We start from the raw sequence: 18351 nt of genomic DNA on the forward strand, positions 1-18351 counted from the left end.
GCTGTTTGTCATAGCGCCGACGGGCGTTGAGTTGGCCCATCAGGGTACCCGCCGGCCTCGGCAGGCAACGCTTATCGATATGCCTGCCACGGGCTCTGAGAGTTCACTTCCCTTGTCAGTGTCGCTTGAGGGCGTGACCGGAGCTCGCGTATTATGTACCTCGACGCACAGGCACGTGAAACTTCCCAATCACCGTCCGATTTGGTAGGTGAGCACATGGTCTGAATAACACCGACCAACACTCAACCATGATGGTGCAATCAGATAAAAACTGAAGGAAATGTGGACGAGAGACTTATGATAGTACTGTGGGCTTCCAGGTTGGGGTGCCTGCTGACCAAAGATTAGATACCAACGTTGCCTTGGCACCGTGCTTCGTGTATCAAATTCCGAAATTTCGATGGCATTGGATTGCCTTTGTTCCCACGGCGAGTATAGTCCGACTGTTGGTCAGCCGCCGGAAATTCAGTGACCAAGCAGAACTCCATACAGGTGGTGGATTCTGTAGTGAGTTTCACATACTCCGAGCTACTGTGTATGTACCCAACCTCAGCCTGCCTCAGCCAACCTCTCCAGCTCCGCTTGACCGAGTCCTGATTCTTACCGCTGAGATGTTTTGGATTTGGTGTGGACCTTGCTGGGTCCTTGGCTTCGATGCGAGAAGAAGCAAAGAATGTGTGTCCGGCTGTTATTAACTCCCGCGTCTTTCGTACCTAGTGTACACCTCGCACGCCACAGGGTCGAGGAGGGTCTTTTCTTGGCTACCGTGGACGATCAACTGCAGGTACAAGACCTAAGTGGCCGGCCCGGAAACCCGGCCCATGTGCCGTTTTCCGATAACAAGCTGAAGAACGCGCCTTTTCCAGTTTGCAACAAGAATCGTTACACTACCAATATGTATGTGTATGTCATGGAGACGGCTGCAACAGCGGCTCCTCCAGGGCCGTACATCGTCCATGACGCACTCAGCCCCGGCTCCAAATTTGACGACGGCATCCCCATACAATGATGAAGTTGAGGAGCTTCGGTGGCATTCCAAGGTGGATGCTATATCCGTATCCAACCTCGTGGATACGGGGTTCCGGGGTCAATCGGCCGGCACACTCGGGGTTGCCAATTGCCGTTGTGCAACTTATACAATGGAAGGATACCTACAATGGCTACCTATCCATACATATCCGCTTCTTATCTCCATGTTTCGAAACAACTTCCAACTTATCGAGCTCGAACTCGGGCCCAAGACATGCATCCCCAGACAAGCACAAAGCGACACAAATATGAAGTCAAGTGAGTGTCGACCACGCATCATGTGTTTGCGGTTGTGTCTGCAGCCCAGCCGTCAGGTACGTGGCCCGGTACCTTGATGCTGTGCATTTTCCCCTCGTTCAACGCAGTCTTTCTGCTCTTTGGCGGACCGAGGTCAGGTCTCTTTCTTGTAGGAAGCAATCCATGCAGTTGCGGCGCCAAGCTTCCAACCAAAACCCCGCAGCCCCCTCCATTTTCCATATCGAAAGCCACAAACCTACCCAAACACTCCATGGCGTTGAGTCTCGTTCTTCTGAAGCCCATGCTCCACCACCATCATTATTATTACCATCACCACCACGCAGCCAGGGTTCACACCTTTCCATTTGTTGGCGTATGTACCCGGCAGCGAGGTGCGCTAGAGCTGCCTTGCCTGCTTGTTCCTTCTTTTTGCCTGTCCAGGCTGCCGATGAAGTGCTGCGTGAGTGTGTGCCCTGCGTGTCTCTCCCCTGGTCAGATTATCGTTTTCTTTCTCTCTTCCCGTTTCCAGAACATGGTCCGAACCTAGCCCCGACGGTAAGCCTCGCTGGCCGCGTTGCCTCTTCCTCTGATTGGGTTCTCCTACAACGTTTCTCACGTGTCACCACAATCAACTTCTTGGCCCCTGATTAAACCCCGTTCTGGTTACTTTCCCCTTGGGACGTGTACATACCTATTATGTATTGGACACTGGGCCACTGTACGGAGCTGCTACAACACTGCCTCGCAGCCGCGAAGGTAGGGGTCGATGGGACTGGGCCTTTGCTGGGCTGGGGTAGGCAAGGTAGGTAGCTCCAGCAGCTGCACAGGTCTACAGACCAGGGTTCGAGCTTGGACGGGAGTTGGTGCTGTCGAGCGACCCGGGCGAACGAGTTTGTTACCTCCCAAAACCTCCCCGCGTCTTGGTCTCGCAGAAGCTTTAAAAAGGTTATCTGTTGCTCTTCTGCCCTCTTCGAGTCTTCTTTCATCTCAATGTTTCATTGTTTCCTCTCCCCCGTTCTCTGCGTCAAAGGCTTCGTTTCCCCGCTTTGAACAACGTTGGAATTGCTACAGGAGATCAGGTAATTGTGTCGTCTAGCACGTTGGAGTAACAAGTCTGTGCTGGTTGCCGTTCACCTACACTGCACTGCTTCACCGTCACCGCGCTCAGCTGGCCTTCCTTTTCCCCCCGTCCGCTGGCAGCAACTCCCCAACCTTCTTTCCGTTCTGCATTCTTCCTCCCTCTCTGTCTTAGTTACTTGTAGCTTGGGGTCGACAAGAGGATCGTAGGAAATAGCAATCATGGTTACCACTGCTACTCAGGCGCCGTCTCGCCGCTTCCCATCTATGATCGAGATGGCCTCTCAAGCACCGTCTCGCCGTTTCCCTTCTATGATCGAGATGGCCGAGACCGCCTCAATTCGCTCCGTTGCACCTTCTTACAGTAAGTTCACCAAACCAGATTCACTATTTCGTTCAATAAACACATGCACTGATAGTTGAATACTTACAATCTAGTCTCCGAGGTGCCTTCCTACCATTCGGATCGGTACTCGTATGCCGATCCATACAACCTTCCGGCGGAGCCTGCACCGCCTTACTCACCGCCAGCTGCAGGATGGGATATGGCTGGCCGGCTCGGGGTCCTCTCCTCTCTAGTTCCCGCAACACTTCCCGATCCGCCGGAAGAGCCCCGCCGCGAACGTAGTCGCACCCGTACCCGTGCCGGGGCTGCCACCGAGACTTCGTCCGGCAGTACTTCTCGGGGTACCTCAAGAACCGCCAGTAGAACTAGCGGTAGCAGAACTACTTCCGAAACCACTACTGCAACTACCACCAGCACAACACGACACCGAAACCGCCTCGGTACCAATTCGGCCGCCAATGACAGTTCGAGCACCATTGCCAGGCTCGGAAACAACCAGAATCGGAGCACCACCAACATGAGGACTAGCGCGGCCGCCAGCTCCACCTCCCTCCCCACCACCACCACCAACGCCGGTTCCCGTCCCGTCGCCGGCACCCGGACCCGGGCCCAGACCACCCCAGACACCCCCTCCCGATCCACCAACTCCAGCTCTCCTCCTCCTCCCAGGGTCGGTCTTCCCCCGGTACCCTCCGGCCCGCCGTCGCGGACCGACTTCCCGGTGCTTGGCGACTTCCGCATCCCTTCCCTCTCATCCATGTCCTCCAACCCCAACCTCCGCCAATACCAAAACGTCGCGCAAAGGCGCGCAGCAGCCAACGCCTCCACCACGAACTTGGACGGTCTCAGACGGGCTCTCGATCGCATCGAAGAGGAGCGTAATAACCCCAACCCGAGCAACAACGCGGCCCGCCCGCGACCGCTCGAGGATCCGTACCTGGTAGGCGAGGAAGCGGCGGCCAAAGCGCGGCGGGAGAGGCTGGCGAGGGAGAATGGCGATATCTTGATTCAGGAGAACCATCGGTGGGATCTGTTTCTGAGTACGTTTGTCTATTCCTTTCCTTTTTTTTCAAAAAAAGTTTCCTTTTCTTTTTCCCCAGTCAGCAGACTTGATTTTATTAACCCTCTGGAAAAACAGACCTCACGAGAGAACAAGAAGAGCGCCAACCGGGCTGGCGCCGGTTCCGCAAGAACATGGAAACGCGCACCAGCAAGCTGCCTTTCCGGCTCGGCATGCGGGCGCGATAGCGTCGGGCTGGCTGTATGCCGCTTGTGTCGCGGCGAGAAGAAGCAGCAGCAGCAGCAGCAGCAGCAGCAACTTCAGAGACAGCAAGGCTGAAGAGTGTTCATCAATCAGCCATCATGATGAGACGAGTTTCGTGCTTTCCGCTTTTTTTTCTTTTATCGATTTCCATTTCCTTTTCCTTCAGTTTTCCCCTGTCGTCTTATTCTTCCTCACCTCGCTGGACGACACGACGCATCATCCAACGGCGTTTTGCAATGGGTTCTCTTTGCTTTTGACTTTTCCTTTTCTTCTTTCATTTCAAATTTCTTGCCCTTTCTGTTTCTTCTTTTTTTTTCTCTCTTCCTTCTTCTGTCCAATTAAAAAAAGGGGATATGGTATGATAAAACTGAAGCATGCCCACAAGCTTGGGTTGTCGCGACGGGATCGATTTGCAGTAGCATCTGATTCTTTTCCCAAATTTTCGTTTTTCCTCTTCATTTTTTCCTTGTCTTCATTTCTCCTTCAGTTTCCTTTTCTCATTTCTGCATGGGCAAACGGTTTCTGACCTCTCGCTTGATCTCTCGGGTCAACAGATGAACGTTTCTGTCTGTTGCTGTGTGACATTGTCCGTCCCACTTTTTTGCATGATGGCGTTTTTTTTTTTGTTTCCCTACCGTGGTGCTTTGCCGATGATGTGAAATGTTGTCTGGGACGGAGGTTGTTGGAAAGATTCTGGCAATGGACTTGAGATTGATGACTGATATGAGCAATGTCGATGTTTTTTTTCGTGTTTTTTTTTTTTTTTTTTTCGAAGGCATGGGAGGAAGTTATGGTGGATGATAAAGAAGGTCTAGCTAGCTAGGTTAGCTATTTGTTGATGTTCAGCCATGTACAAGCATGATGCTAGGGAAGAATCAAAAAACGTAGAGATAAATTGGAAAAGTCTTTGTTATTCAACGTTACGATCACGCACCGATCTTCGTGTAAAACTCCACATTGAGTTTAGTTTGTATGTGGTCTTAGTGGCAGTCTCGAGGCAGTGTCAGTTGATCTATTCTCCAAAATATTTTCTCCCGAGTCATTTTTCTAGTGCCGGAGCCCGGAAGAGATAACTTGATGGTGATCACGTGTGTTGTTAGTAATACGAGTCATCGTCTGTGTATATCAATTGGCAAGGCATAAGTGGTAAGGTGACTTTTATATGTCCGAATGTGGTGATGAACTACCAATGCCTCCGTTACATTTAGGATTTATTGCACTGCGTTTCTGCTTTAATCTAGTCCCATAGCGTTGCTCATAGTCTCTTTCATAGCCTATCTATGTTGTCACGGTAAGTAGGTTTGAGGGCTGAGGGCACCATCAGAATTGACGAGTGAGATATCGAGGATGAAGAAGGTAACAGGATAAGGGTTCTTTTATGCGATGACAAGACCAGATGGGATGAAATGCCAAAGACACAGGTGCTGGCATGTCGTACCATCAACATTAATGATGTTGACTTCTGCCTCTATATTTCTACTTCGGCCCGACCAAGACCGTAACCCAAAACAAATAAGCCAAGTAGCAGCAGCAATCCCGTTTAAACGCCAGGCCAAAATGCTAAACACTTTCAGGTTAGCGCCCCCAATGTACCCATTCATTCAGCTGTCGTACGTCTCATCCTTTCCTGAACAAGGCTCGTTCTTTTGTTGTTGGAGCGCATGTTCCGTCCAGTTCTTGTGCTCATACCAAGTTTGTGTACACCGATAGTAAACCACGACCTTCCTTTTCTCTCGATTTCTGTCTGGGATTGTTGCCCCTCGACAACTCAATTCGAAGTCGAATATTCAGCCCTTGCTCTTGGTGTTGAGGATGAGGGCAACAATGAGGCTAAGCACCAAACCTTGGTCAGCATATTGTTCATAACTCTGAAACGATAGCTCACCAGCGGGGGGGTTAGTTAGTTGAAATCTTACCCATAAAGACCGAGGACTTCGCCGAAAATGAGGATCAAAACCATGCCGACAAAGATCCTCGACTGTAGCATGAATGAACGGACGCCCTTGTCGCCTACGATACCAATGCAATAGCCCGCGGCGAGACCGGTGAGGCCGACTGAAAGACCGCATGCGAGATGCATGAAGCCACTGTGGTGAGAACGGAGCGTTAGTTGTGCCCTTCACAGGATATGTGATATCCATAACCTGACTCTGTAAACCCAGAGACGTCGTCGGTCATGACACGTACTTGAACAAGCTGTAATGTTGGCCTGATCCTGGCGGCCCGAGATCTTGTGCGATCAGGACAGCTACAACGAGGGCGTAAACGGCAATAATACCGGACATGACGACAGGAATCAAGCACTATCGGTCGTAGGAGAGCATGTTAGTCTCTGCAGATGAGTACTGTAGCCATGTTGCTAGAGGGGAGCTAACCTTCATGATGAGGTCCGGCCGGAAGGTACCCACGCCGGCGATACCGATGCCAGACTTGGCTGTGCCATATGCAGCGCCCGCGCCTGTGAAATTGGAAACGACATGGTCAGCGTTTGTGATGTTGGTAAGGCGTGAAGTTGGGAATTGGGAGAACTGTACTGCCAAAGATCATGGCGGCTGCGATGCCGGCCTGGTCAGAGAGAACATTGTTAGTGGACCTGGATGTTGTTCTTGTCGAGTGACAGTTGCGTGGTGATGTCCCTTCCTATCCTAGCTGCACCTTGTTGGCCACCGGGGATGGGTGGTTTCGCGGCTGCTGTTGACGTACCATGCCAATGAACGGCGCGAACTTGGGGGCAAGTTCCGAATCGGCCATGATTTCGGCCATGGTTATAGCTTATAGACAAGAGACTGAATCAGTATGTTGGCGACGACAGTATGAAGCGCAGGGAAACTGGTAAACGTTGGGAGCCAGGCGCTGTGAGGTCGAGCGGGATGTTCGTCAGTTGGAGACTCGAGACACTGCTTCCTGGTTCACAATGGAGACAGCCGACGCAACGACGCACTCCAGCAATGCAGCGGGAAGCTTGGACCACTGCCGCCTGCCCCAGGCTGGCTTGGCGTCCAGACAGTTAGCGTGTACAGTCACGTGCAAGCTCAGGAACATCTTTGGTGCATGCAGGCTTCGCTTTCGACTGGTGTATTAACATCACTGCAAGATGGATGCCCGTGATGAACTTTGACACTCATCGGGCAATGATGGAATTGGTACACAGCGACGGCCTCCAATTGACTTAATGAAGACTAGCCATCTGTTTGGCTGAGCGTCTCGGGTTTAACTCAGCGGCATGGCATCATCCGAGTTGTGTATTGACCGAACTCTGGAAGGCACAAGTTAGGTAGATGGATGCGAATTGAACAACAGTTGCTCAAGCTGAGACGGAAACATGAAGCCCGGGTGTCGCCAAATGCGTCCCGTTAGGTGACCTTCTCATCTTTTCCCCTTATTTGTGTAAGCTCAACCGTACTTGAACCAGTGCGTTAAAGACATTGCATGGTGTTCTGACATTTCGGGTAATCCTCTCATTGTCCATACGAACCCCCGCTTGACGAACACAGTGACAGTAGGATTGACTTGATTGGAGGTAGGGTTGCCTCCAACCACCTAACAATGGAATCATATCGTCGAGTCTTTCACACTTCCTCAGCCTTACTCAGTGCCAATGGCATCATCGCTATCCAACGCCGTGCCACTTGGATGAGAAATTCTCTATACTGGGTGATGATGCTCTATCGCAGATTCCAAAAACAGTCAAGGATGGACTCAAAGTTGTAATAAGTTGAACCCCTTTTGTGCCCCTAGTCGACGGGGAATCGCCTCCCCGCAATTCTAGGAACAACAACGTTCTGACCTGGTGGATCGCCAAACCACCGAGCAACAAGTGACATTTAGCTTTGACCAGAAGACCAGAACAGCTCGCGGAATTCCATCTCCCCATTGCTAGCTGAACATCAACCCAGTTCATCTCGCTGAACTACTTGGTTAAAATCTCTTGAACCAGAACTAGAAAAGTTGACCTGGACATGGATTTTTACGCATCTACACGGCTTCTCCCAGTAACTACATCAGCCCCCATTCCGCATCACAACCGCCCGGAAGTGCAACAAAACGACCTCGGAGCGCACGCGGGCATAGGTATTTTGCTGCACCCTCGTAAACAATCCGACTGATCGGCCATCTGGCGGCACAGCCAACACGGGCAGGACAAGCTATCAAGAACGGGGGATGTGATAGGACAGCCCATCTAGAATAATACCACCCTCCTCCCTCCATCTTGACGTTCCATCTTCACGTTCTTGTTGTATCGTGATGTTTCTCATTTTTGACCAGACCACTGCCATGCTTGGCGTATCTGCCTCTTCACCTGAACCTACCTCTAACATCTGAACATCAAAAGTTACTCTAGCTAGCTGTGGTCAAGAGTCCCGTCGTTGATCCAGATTGAACCAACCAAGGACGACCAGATCAAAGCCCACGCCGGTTCCTGATGCTCCACTTTTGATTGCAAATGGCCCCTGTAGAAGCCCTGCGCTCAGTGGTCGGTCATTCGGTCGGGTCCCATCAGCCATCCCATCAGCCATCATCCACCGCACACCTCTGCCCTGGCTGTAGGAGTGTAGTTCGACATTCCAGCCCCGTACCCGTACATTGGCGACCTTGACCCTTCAGTTCCCCCCCTCTCCGTCTCCGTCTCCGTCCCCGTCCCCGTCCCCGTCTACCGTATTCCAATCGACGACAGAGAGGTAGACCAACTGAAGGCCGTGCTTCTCGCTGCGCAGGTGGTCGGCTACACTTGGCGAGTAGATTGCAGATTGCCTGCACAGTCGTACCTCTACCGAATCGACCTGTCCATCAGACCTACCTACCTACCTACCTACCTACCTACCGTACCTGTACAGCGCCCGAGCACCGCCGCCGACCGAAGAACAATCGAAATACCTACGACAGGAGCGACGGAGCGAGCGAGCACCTCGCATCAACCTCTAGCCTGCATCGCACCAGCAGCACCACCCGACTCGCCTCCCTCGCCAGCCGTCCGCCCGCCCGCCCGCCCGCCCGCCCGCCGCCGCCGTCATGGCCGACTATCATCAAGACCCCCGGTCCCGATCCAATCACCCGCAGTACGGCCCTCCCCCCGGCAGTCGCGGTGGTGACGGCTATGGACAACGAGATGCCGCCTTCTCCAACATCTTCGGCGCCGCCCCGCCCCCCGGCCGATCGCACACCATGACTTCCTCCGTCCCACCCCCTATGATGCACCTCAACGAGGGCCGAACCCATACCATGTCGTCCACGTCGGGAGCCTCCATGCAGAGACCGCCGCAACAGCGCCCCCCACCGTCCGGCGGACCCGGAGGAGGAGGCAGTGGATCAGGGGAAAGAGGAGGCTATGGTGACCCCCGGGCGCGCCTTGACACGAATGGATACGGCCAGAGCCAGCGCTCCGTCTCCGCCGGACAGCAAGTTCCCTCTGCTCAGTACCTACAACAACAACAAGCGGCGCGACGACCCCCTCCTGGCGCCTACCCCCCTCAACATGCTCCGAGGGGCGACTCTGTGAGGGCCGATTCTCTTAGGGGCCCTGCGCCCCAGGGTTTCTACAACAATGCCTCGCGATCTCCTGCCCAGGCTTATTACAACCAGCCGGGGGGCAGACCGGCGCCGGCCTTGAACTCCGACCCCTACCGATCACAGTCGCTTGCGAGCGTTCCCCGGCCACAAATGTATCAGGGCTCGACCCCGCAACAGTCGCCAGCCAACGCTTTCCGCCAGGCTCAATACACTGGGAGCTCGGCTCGGACAACCGCACAGGGGCGCATTGTGCCCGAGAGGCATATGGAAGACCGTGCCATGTCCATGACCGGCTACCCCTCATACGACCGCGATGCCCACCAAACTCCTAGTGGAAGAGTCATACCCAACAGGAGGGCACCAGGATCCAGCCCAGACCATGGCCCTACCCCTTCGCAATACCCAGCTCCCGGAAGCCAGTCGGGAAGAACTGTCAGCATCACGTCCACGACAACCGTCGACCCGAATGGGCGAACCATGTCCATGGCGTCTACTATCGCTCCTTCGATAGCGCCGACGGAACGGAACGAAGATGGGACCTTGGTACATCGCTACTCGGGCGGCGCATCGTCCATGACGGGCGACCGGCCCGTTACCGTCAAGATCAGGATGCCTCTGGTATACCCGGCTCTTCTGTCCCGCGTGGCCGAAACGTTCCGGCGCAAGATTGTTGTAGGAGATAGGACCAAGAACGAACTGACCTACAAGAACGCTTTCAGCGGTGCCGAAGCCGTCGATGTGCTGTCATACATTATCAGGACGACGGATCGAAACTTGGCCCTGTTGCTGGGTAGAGCTTTGGACGCCCAAAAGTTCTTCCACGATGTTACATACGAACACCGCTTGAGAGATTCAACCTACGAAATGTACCAATTCAGGGAAACACTGACCGATGACGAGAAGCCAGCGGTCAATGGTGTTTTTGTCCTGCTATCCGAATGTTACTCTCCAACATGCACACCCGATCAGCTCTGCTACTCTATCGCATGCCCTCGCCGTCTCGAGCAAATGGCCAAGCTGAACCTGAAGGGAGGAATTGGCCTCAAGCAAGAAGGAAAAGCCGCGGTCAACGATGACGATGTTGACCAGACCGACGAGCAAAAGTTGTGGATTAACAGCGTACCGAAGGAAATTGCGGACAGTATCGGCGACAGAGAAAAGAAGAGGCAAGAGGTTATCAGTGAGATCTGCTACACAGAAAGGGACTTTGTCAAGGATCTCGAGTATTTGCGAGATTTCTGGATCTACCCTCTCAAGGGCAAGATTAACGGCCATTCTCCGATTCCTCTACAACGGCGGGAGCGCGTTGTACGGACAATCTTCACCAACATTATCGATCCTCCAAGCATTCACGGCGTCAGTTCAAAGTTCGCCAAGAGTCTCACTGAACGGCAACAAAAGACTCCAGTCGTTCAAAACATTGGAGATATCTTTTTGGAATTTGTCCCTCAGTTCGAACCATTCATCCTTTACGGTGCGAAGCAGTTGGAAGGCAAATTCGAATTCGAGAACGAACGGTCCATCAACAAGGACTTTGCAAGATTTGTGGACGAGGTTGAACGCCGCAGAGAGTCGAGAAAGCTGGAGCTGAACGGTTACCTCACCAAGCCAACCACACGTCTGGCGAGATATCCTCTACTTCTAGAAAACGTTCTCAAGTATACGGAAGAAGGTAATCCGGACAAGGAGGATCTTCCCAAGGTCCTGACTATGATCAGAGATCTCTTGAGCAGGGTTAACGCGGAGTCGGGCAAGGCTGAAAATCGCTTCAACCTGCGCCGTCTGCACGAGCAGCTCAAGTTCCGTCCCAACGACAAGATGGACCTCAAGCTTACGAACGAGGGTCGTGAGCTTGTATACAAGGCTCAGTTCAAGAAGTCGCCAACAGAAAATGCTGATCTCACGGCTTTCCTGTTTGATCACGCAGTTCTCCTTGTGAAGATTAAACAGGTTGGCAAGACAGAAGAAATCAAGGCATACCGCAGACCTATACCCTTGGAGCTACTTTCTATCAAGGAAATGGAGGAAATCATTCCTTCAGGGGCTGTCAAAAGGTCTTCATCAAGCTTGCTGCCTGCTCTACGCACTACTACCGACGCCAAGAAGGGTGATGGGTGGCCGATCACGTTCCGACATCTTGGAAAGAACGGCTACGAACTAACGGTGTACGCATCGAATCAGGCAGGACGACAGAAATGGCTCGAGTTTATCGATGCCGCCCAGCAGCAGCTCAGGGCCCGTGCGGATTTCTTGAACACTACGATAATATCGTATGGTTACTTTGCCGGCCCCAACAAGGTCAACTGCGCCACGCCGTTCGGTAAGCACTTTAGGACGACCAAGTCAAGTATCAGAGCTCTTGTGCTGACAAAAATACAGATGGTGGAAGGAAGATCATCTATGGTACGGACCAGGGTATCTTTGTCTCCGATCGTAAGACCAAGGAGATACCACCGAAGCGTGTTATCGATGTGCAAAACGTCACCCAAGTCGACGTGTTGGAAGAGTATTCACTGTTGTTGGTGCTTTCCAACAAGTCTCTATACTCGTACCAACTGGATGCGCTTAACCCCAACGAGCCGATTTCATCCAAGCGTGGCAAGAAGATCCAAAGTCACTGCAACTTCTTCAAGATCGGCATCTGCCTCGGCCGACATCTTGTGTGCGCCGTCAAGAGCTCCGCGCTGTCAACTACGATCAAGGTGTACGAGCCGAACGATGCCATGTCCGGCGCCAAGAAGCAGAGGGGTCTCAGCAAGATGTTCAACGCCGGTCAGGACGAACTCCGGCCATTCAAGGAGTTCTATATTCCGACGGAATCCTCATCGGTACACTTCCTCAAGTCCAAGCTTTGCGTTGCATGCGCCCGCGGCTTCGAGGTTGTCAGTCTCGAGACCCTCGAGACGCAGTCCCTTCTCGATCAGGCCGACACATCGCTCGATTTTGTCCAGAGGAAGGAAGGCGTCAAGCCCATCCATATCGAGCGCCTCAACGGCGAGTTCCTCCTCAACTACAGCGAGTTCTCGTTCTTCGTTAACCGCAACGGATGGAGGGCTCGTCCCGAATGGCGTCTGGATTGGGAGGGAACACCACAAGCCTTTGCGCTCAGCTATCCTTGGATATTGGCGTTTGAGCCCAACTTTATTGAGCTCAGGAACATTGATAACCTGGCGGTACATATTGTGCCGCACAAGAACATCAGGATGCTACACAGCAGTACACATGAAGTGAGCCGTAACCTAAATGTCATATGTGATGGACACCTCGAAGCTAACACAACTGCCAGATTCTGTTCGCATATGAAGATGAACGTGGCGAGGATATTATCGAGGCCATCGATTTCTGGAAGAGTCAGAAAAAGTTGGCGGATGCGTAGTAGTTCTTCTCTACCATCATTCCTGGTTAAGTATCTAAGTGTAGGGCTGGCAGCTTTAATATGTATCTCGCGCAAGCGGCGGTGGACATGGGGACCCGGACACAGGACAAACAACATTATGGATATGGAAGAAGCGGCGAAGAAAGGAAGAAACGGCGGGATCGAAGATATCGCAATGATGTCCTTGTTATTGTTGTTTTCGTCATCATCTTTTTTTTTTCTACTATTTCTTGTTTATTCTTTTTCCCACACAGAAGCCATTTACAAATTTTCTTGTTTGGTTTTGAGCAGCAAAAAGGGAGGAATGAAGAAGGGAGAACGGAGGACGGCACACACACACATTCATCCGAGGCTTCCTTCCTCCTCATCTGTTTCCTCTTACTCTCTCCAGAATTTTTAATACCCTCTCTTCTTCCATCCTAACAAGAACATAAGAGTCTCCATGGTGTTGTTGTTCCTTGGGGAGGCAAAAACGACTTGAACCCGTCTGCTACTACAGTCAGTACACATGCATTGTGCGATGTCTACGCTTGTTCGGTAACCTCATCTTTATCTACTAAACGAGATCGGGAAATAAAAAAGTGATGTCTAGGTACTATACCTACCTCCCCCCCTCCCAAGATACAAGAGGAAGGAAAGAAGGAAAGAAAGAAAGAAAGAAAGAAAGAAAGAAATACATGAGTCGGGTAAACCAAAAAGATGAGAGGAAAGTGCTGGACACATCATGACACATAACGAACATGGGCAAGCACACCAGGAAACTACCTACCTACCTAGAAAGGCATAATAACTACTAGGTAGGTAGGTAACCACATATGTAGGTATTGATTCAATCAAGCTTTTCTATCATTCATGGCTGTTATGACTGATGGAACTAATCGCGGGTACTGAAAAAATCCTGCAGTTCGGCGCGGTGGAAGAAGCTGTGATAGGTAGCATCTCCCGCTTATTCGTCTGTCTAAGTATCCCTAAAGGACCATCCATCCATCCATCTCTATCAACTCAATATACATACTAATGTTTTACTTGTAACATCTAATCAAGGGGTGAAAAGCTTGTGGTTAGGTGATTAGTGCGGTACCTTGTTCTTGTTCTTTGTCTTGCGATACCTACCTAGGTACATACCTACCTACCTACCTACCTACCTACCTACCTACCTACCTACCTACCTACCTACCTACCTACCTACCTACCTACCTGTTTAGTACTGTCTGTACCTACCTACACAAGTCCGACGAACGAGTCTACTAAGTACCTAGGTAGCCAAAGCTTAGTTTCTCGATATTGATATGACTGATTCACGACGATGACAGCGTCACAATGCGAGCAAATAGATGGTAGATGGTTGGCATTAGGGAGGTAAAAAAGAAAAGAAAAGAAAAGGCAAGAACAGAATCTGAATAAAACGTCGTGTGCGTGCAACTTCATCGTTCGATCAGAGAATATAGTATCGGGACACTACATACCTATAAACCAAAAAGAAGCGGGTCGTAACTTTGTTCTAGTTCGTGCTTCGGAGTGTCATCGAATGAATCGTCATGACATAGATGGCTGTACACGCACAAGTCTCCTCCGAACAGAGAAGGGTATTGTGCGCTGGTGATACCTGGTATAAGGCTAGTGGGGTGATTAAGGATTATTGCTATTTAGTGTGGTGGTAGCGGGACTTTGGAAAGAACTTAAAGGGATGGGTTGGAAGGATTACGCATGATTATCAGAAAGGACTTGGGATAGATTAGGCTGTGGTAAGCTTGAATATATAGGAGTGAAGAGGGGAGTGAAGAGGGGAGTGAAGAGGGGAGTGAAGAGAGGAATGATCAATGAAATAGAGAAAAGTGAAAAGAGGTACGTCAAGAGAGAACAAGAATCAAACGGACCAAGTTCTATCTACCCATTGTAGTGTAGCTGCAGACAGGTTCGGTACATCTTGCGACGTCTCAAGCATCAGCTAGAGGTCGGTAAGTAGGTATCGAAATCCACGCCTGCTATCAATCAGTCAGTGTCGTCGTCCCAGTAAAATCTCCCTCCATACTGGAAAAACAATTAAGTAAAATCAACTGTGATTATACAACTATAGAAACCCACAAGTTCGTCTTGTAGTAAGGAAGGCATCGAGTAAACTACCCAGTCAATGAATGGCTCAGATAAAGATGATCGATCTCACCTTTCTCTGTATTAGAAACAAACAATGTCAAAGACCCCGTTGGGGGGTATACTACTCCGTAACCCATATTTCAAGGACCATGACAAAATCAACGTGTTCATCTTCTCTACCTTCACCACTAACTACCTGGTAAACCCAAAGTACCTACCATACCAAAACATGACTTTTTGTACAAAGAGAAAAAAACCTAAAAGACCACGGTACATAACGTGTTTCTCTTCTTCACAAGTTCCTCTTTTCACACACAACATTCCTCTCTCTCCCATCTTCTTCAACAAATCGTATGACCAGTCTTTCTACTTGAGTGCTCCCTTTTCATCGTTTACTCTCTCCGGCCCATGCTTGTTTGGATGGATAAAAAATAAGAAGACCATGTACAAATTTCACAAGGCTAGTTTTAGAAACACAGGTCCCGGTTTCCCCACGCTACGCCGTTTCCTTCCGTGTCCGCGCCCAAGTTTCCATTCTTCTTTGATCATCCCCAACGACTTTTTGGATATTTCATCATTAGAGCAACCAAAAATTTAAAAACCTTTCAATTTTCCTCTTCCTGATCAAGCGATGTATAAACTTTGGATATTTTCTGGTCGCTCGCTTAAGAGGTGGAAGGCTCGAGGGTAACACCGCTGTTTTTTGAGAAAAGAAAAATACGTTAGTGATTGTTTCGGTCATGGTATTTGATAGAATAAAAAAAACTTACGCAGCAATGGTGGCCCAACCGATAAGACGCCAGTGCTTCTCGATACGTCTGGAAAGGGCAACCTTCTCGCCAATGCTCGTGCAGGCGGGGGAGGTGAGGATGAGCTTGGCGGCATCCTTCTTGATGGCGGAGACCTTGGCACCGGTGGAGGTGGAACCAATGTTGACCATGATGACTTCGTTCTTGGCGAGCTTGTCGACCTTGGCCTGCTTGCCGTCGGCGGTGCGGACACCGAGAAGGCGGCGGAGGAGGTAGAAGTTGACTTCGATCTCGGAGTAGATCTCGGGGAGGCGGCCCTTGAGACCGAGGACGAAACCGACCAGACGATCGGCACGGCAGAGGGTAGGGTCGATGCGGGTACCGACACCAATGAGACCACCGGGCACGGCGTACTTGAGGTCGTTGGCCTCGGAGTTGAGGGAGACGATCCTGCTGAAGATGGGAGTGCACTTGAGGTCGCCCTTCTCGTCACGGGTGACGATACCGGGACGGATCTCGATCTCGTCGCCGAGCTTGAGGACACCGTGGAGAATGGAACCACCGGCAACACCACCCTTGAGCTCGTCAATCTCGGCACCGGGCTTGTTGACGTCGAAGGAACGAATGACAATCATCTGGGGGTCCATGGAGAAATCCCTGGGAGGAACGGGGATGGTGTTGACGATGGCATCGTTGATGGCGTCAATGTTGAACTTGAGCTGGGCCGAGATGGGGATGATGGGCGACTTTCCAGCAACGGTACCACGGATGAACTTGAGGATGGACTCGTAGTGCTGCTTGGCGGCCTCCTCGCGCATGAGATCGACCTTGTTCTGGAGGATGATGATCTTGTCGAGCTTCATAATCTCGATGGCAGCCAAATGTTCGGAGGTCTGGGGCTGGGGGCAGGATTCGTTTCCGGCAATCAGGAGGAGAGCGGCGTCCATGACAGCGGCACCTGAAAGCATAGTGCTCATGAGAATATCGTGACCAGGGCAGTCGACGAAGCTGGGAGGAGGGACATGGTCAGTCATTCGTTGGCGCAAATGATGTTATGCATGACAACTTACGAGACATGGCGCAACAGACGGTAGGTGCCCTCGCAACCCTCGCGCTCGCAAGGGGGATCAACCTCCTTCTCGGACTTGTAACTCCTGTAGCATGTCGGGCGAGGGCATGCTGGGTTGTCGCACTTGTAGATCTTTGCGTTGGCGTAACCGAGCTTGATTGTGATGTTGCGGATGAGCTCGTTCTTGAAACGGACCGTCTGGACGCCCGAGATGGCTTTTACTACTGTCGACTTGCCGTGGGCGACGTGGCCGATGGTGCCGATGTTGATGGTGGCCTGTCGCGCAATGATCTCGGGGGTGAGGGGGCTGAGGGTCTTGACGTCGAGGTCCTTGGGATCGGTCTGGGGAGGAAGGGGAGGTCTCTGGACGACGGGGGCGGGGGCCTTCTTGAGGGCCGACTTGCGCGGCTTGGCCTCGACCTCGTTGTCGGACTCGTGCTGGTCGACGTGAGACTCGTTGTCGGAGCCCGAGTCGGACTCGACGATATCGTTGCCGAACTTGTCGCCGTTGGTAGCCATGATTGTGGATGTGGATGGAGGTGAGGTGTGGAGGTTAGTTAGGTCGGGTCGTCAAGTCGATGGATGGATGTGTCGCGGGGCAGTAATTTTTTCGCTTTCGGTGAAGCAACCCCTCTTGCTGTGTACTGTGCAGTGGGTGGTGTATGCCTGGTAGTTGCTTTGCTACTTTTCCAGACCCTGCTCCTTGGTGTGGGTATGTGGGTGTCTGTCCTACTGCCTGTCTCCGCAACGGGACTCGCGATATTTGTGATAGCGGGCGTTGTTGGTGGACGGTAGTATGTAGTGTAAAACTGGACCTGACCAAAATAGTGGGGTTACAGCGAAGGTTGGAGGAAGGCTGAGAAGAAAAACTGCCTGCCTGGTGGATGACTCTGACGATATTTGACTTGTGTTTGGCTTGTGTGCTGCCGCTGCCAGCTGCGACCAACAAGGCGAGCCGCCTCACACATTCCGCTCTGCGAACCTCTGCCCTGCGTGCGCCCAGCCCTTTGCCGCTGCCCCACTAAGGCCGATAAGAGTGCGATAAGGACTCGCCTCTGGCTGCTGTGGTTATGAAATCCAGAGCTCAGTCACGGTTCAACTTCAACATCATCGAGGTGACTTTGGGAACTTCTATCCTATCAAGAGTTCGCTATCTACACTTTCATCCAACCCTCTGTCCCGTCTGTTTCGGCAGAAACTCACTCACAGCGTACACGGCAAATCAACGCTGGGAAATATATCACCTGAACGTCGAGAACGGATACGTTGTATCGATCGGCGAATTGAAATCAGTTTCTTTCTTTGAGAACAATCGTTACTCGGCAACGGCCTCTCCCATTGACACCGGCATCCTTCGACGTACATACGAACGTTTCCGGGTCGATAAGCTGATCCATCACTCAACAACGCCGAGTCTGCTTGTCGTCGTCAACTCTGAGGAGCACCCACGATGCTGGTCATGGCCACAGTCTCAACTCTATGAAGCTTGGTTAAGGGATAATGCCTGGCCGTGGCGTCAAAATTTAGGACACAAGGTGTCTCCTCCTGGATTCGACCCTTTCCCATCAAGTTATTCGATATCTTCACGAAGAGTGAGGCTCA

The 18351-nt window shown here is 51.6% G+C and overlaps 4 protein-coding genes across 4 annotated transcripts; 2 read left to right on the forward strand and 2 right to left on the reverse strand.

Annotated features, from left to right (window-relative positions):
• Nucleotides 1–2490: 2490 nt before the first annotated feature.
• Nucleotides 2491–4027, forward strand: NEUTE1DRAFT_93136 (uncharacterized protein; the record flags this gene model as incomplete). Its single annotated transcript, XM_009858924.1, has 3 exons — nt 2491–2707; nt 2782–3729; nt 3828–4027. The coding sequence occupies 3 exons, from the start codon at nt 2566–2568 to the stop codon at nt 3935–3937; spliced, it is 1200 nt and encodes a 399-aa protein (XP_009857226.1).
• Nucleotides 4028–5337: 1310 nt separating this feature from the next.
• Nucleotides 5338–6792, reverse strand: NEUTE1DRAFT_93137 (vacuolar ATPase proteolipid subunit C; the record flags this gene model as incomplete). The annotated part of the gene is made up of 6 exons (XM_009858925.1): nt 5338–5783; nt 5870–6040; nt 6141–6256; nt 6329–6411; nt 6488–6518; nt 6657–6792. 6 exons carry the CDS (start codon nt 6714–6716, stop codon nt 5741–5743), a joined length of 504 nt encoding a protein of 167 aa, XP_009857227.1.
• Nucleotides 6793–8953: 2161 nt separating this feature from the next.
• Nucleotides 8954–13253, forward strand: NEUTE1DRAFT_93142 (uncharacterized protein; the record flags this gene model as incomplete). The annotated part of the gene is made up of 3 exons (XM_009858926.1): nt 8954–11781; nt 11841–12688; nt 12748–13253. 3 exons carry the CDS (start codon nt 8964–8966, stop codon nt 12835–12837), a joined length of 3756 nt encoding a protein of 1251 aa, XP_009857228.1.
• Nucleotides 13254–15075: 1822 nt separating this feature from the next.
• NEUTE1DRAFT_74442 (eukaryotic translation initiation factor 2 gamma subunit) lies at nt 15076–17530 on the reverse strand (the record flags this gene model as incomplete). The annotated part of the gene is made up of 3 exons (XM_009858927.1): nt 15076–15627; nt 15702–16688; nt 16751–17530. 3 exons carry the CDS (start codon nt 17266–17268, stop codon nt 15597–15599), a joined length of 1536 nt encoding a protein of 511 aa, XP_009857229.1.
• Nucleotides 17531–18351: the final 821 nt, after the last annotated feature.

Source organism: Neurospora tetrasperma (assembly GCF_000213175.1).
Source record: "Neurospora tetrasperma FGSC 2508 unplaced genomic scaffold NEUTE1scaffold_81, whole genome shotgun sequence".
Taxonomy (NCBI): domain Eukaryota; kingdom Fungi; phylum Ascomycota; class Sordariomycetes; order Sordariales; family Sordariaceae; genus Neurospora; species Neurospora tetrasperma.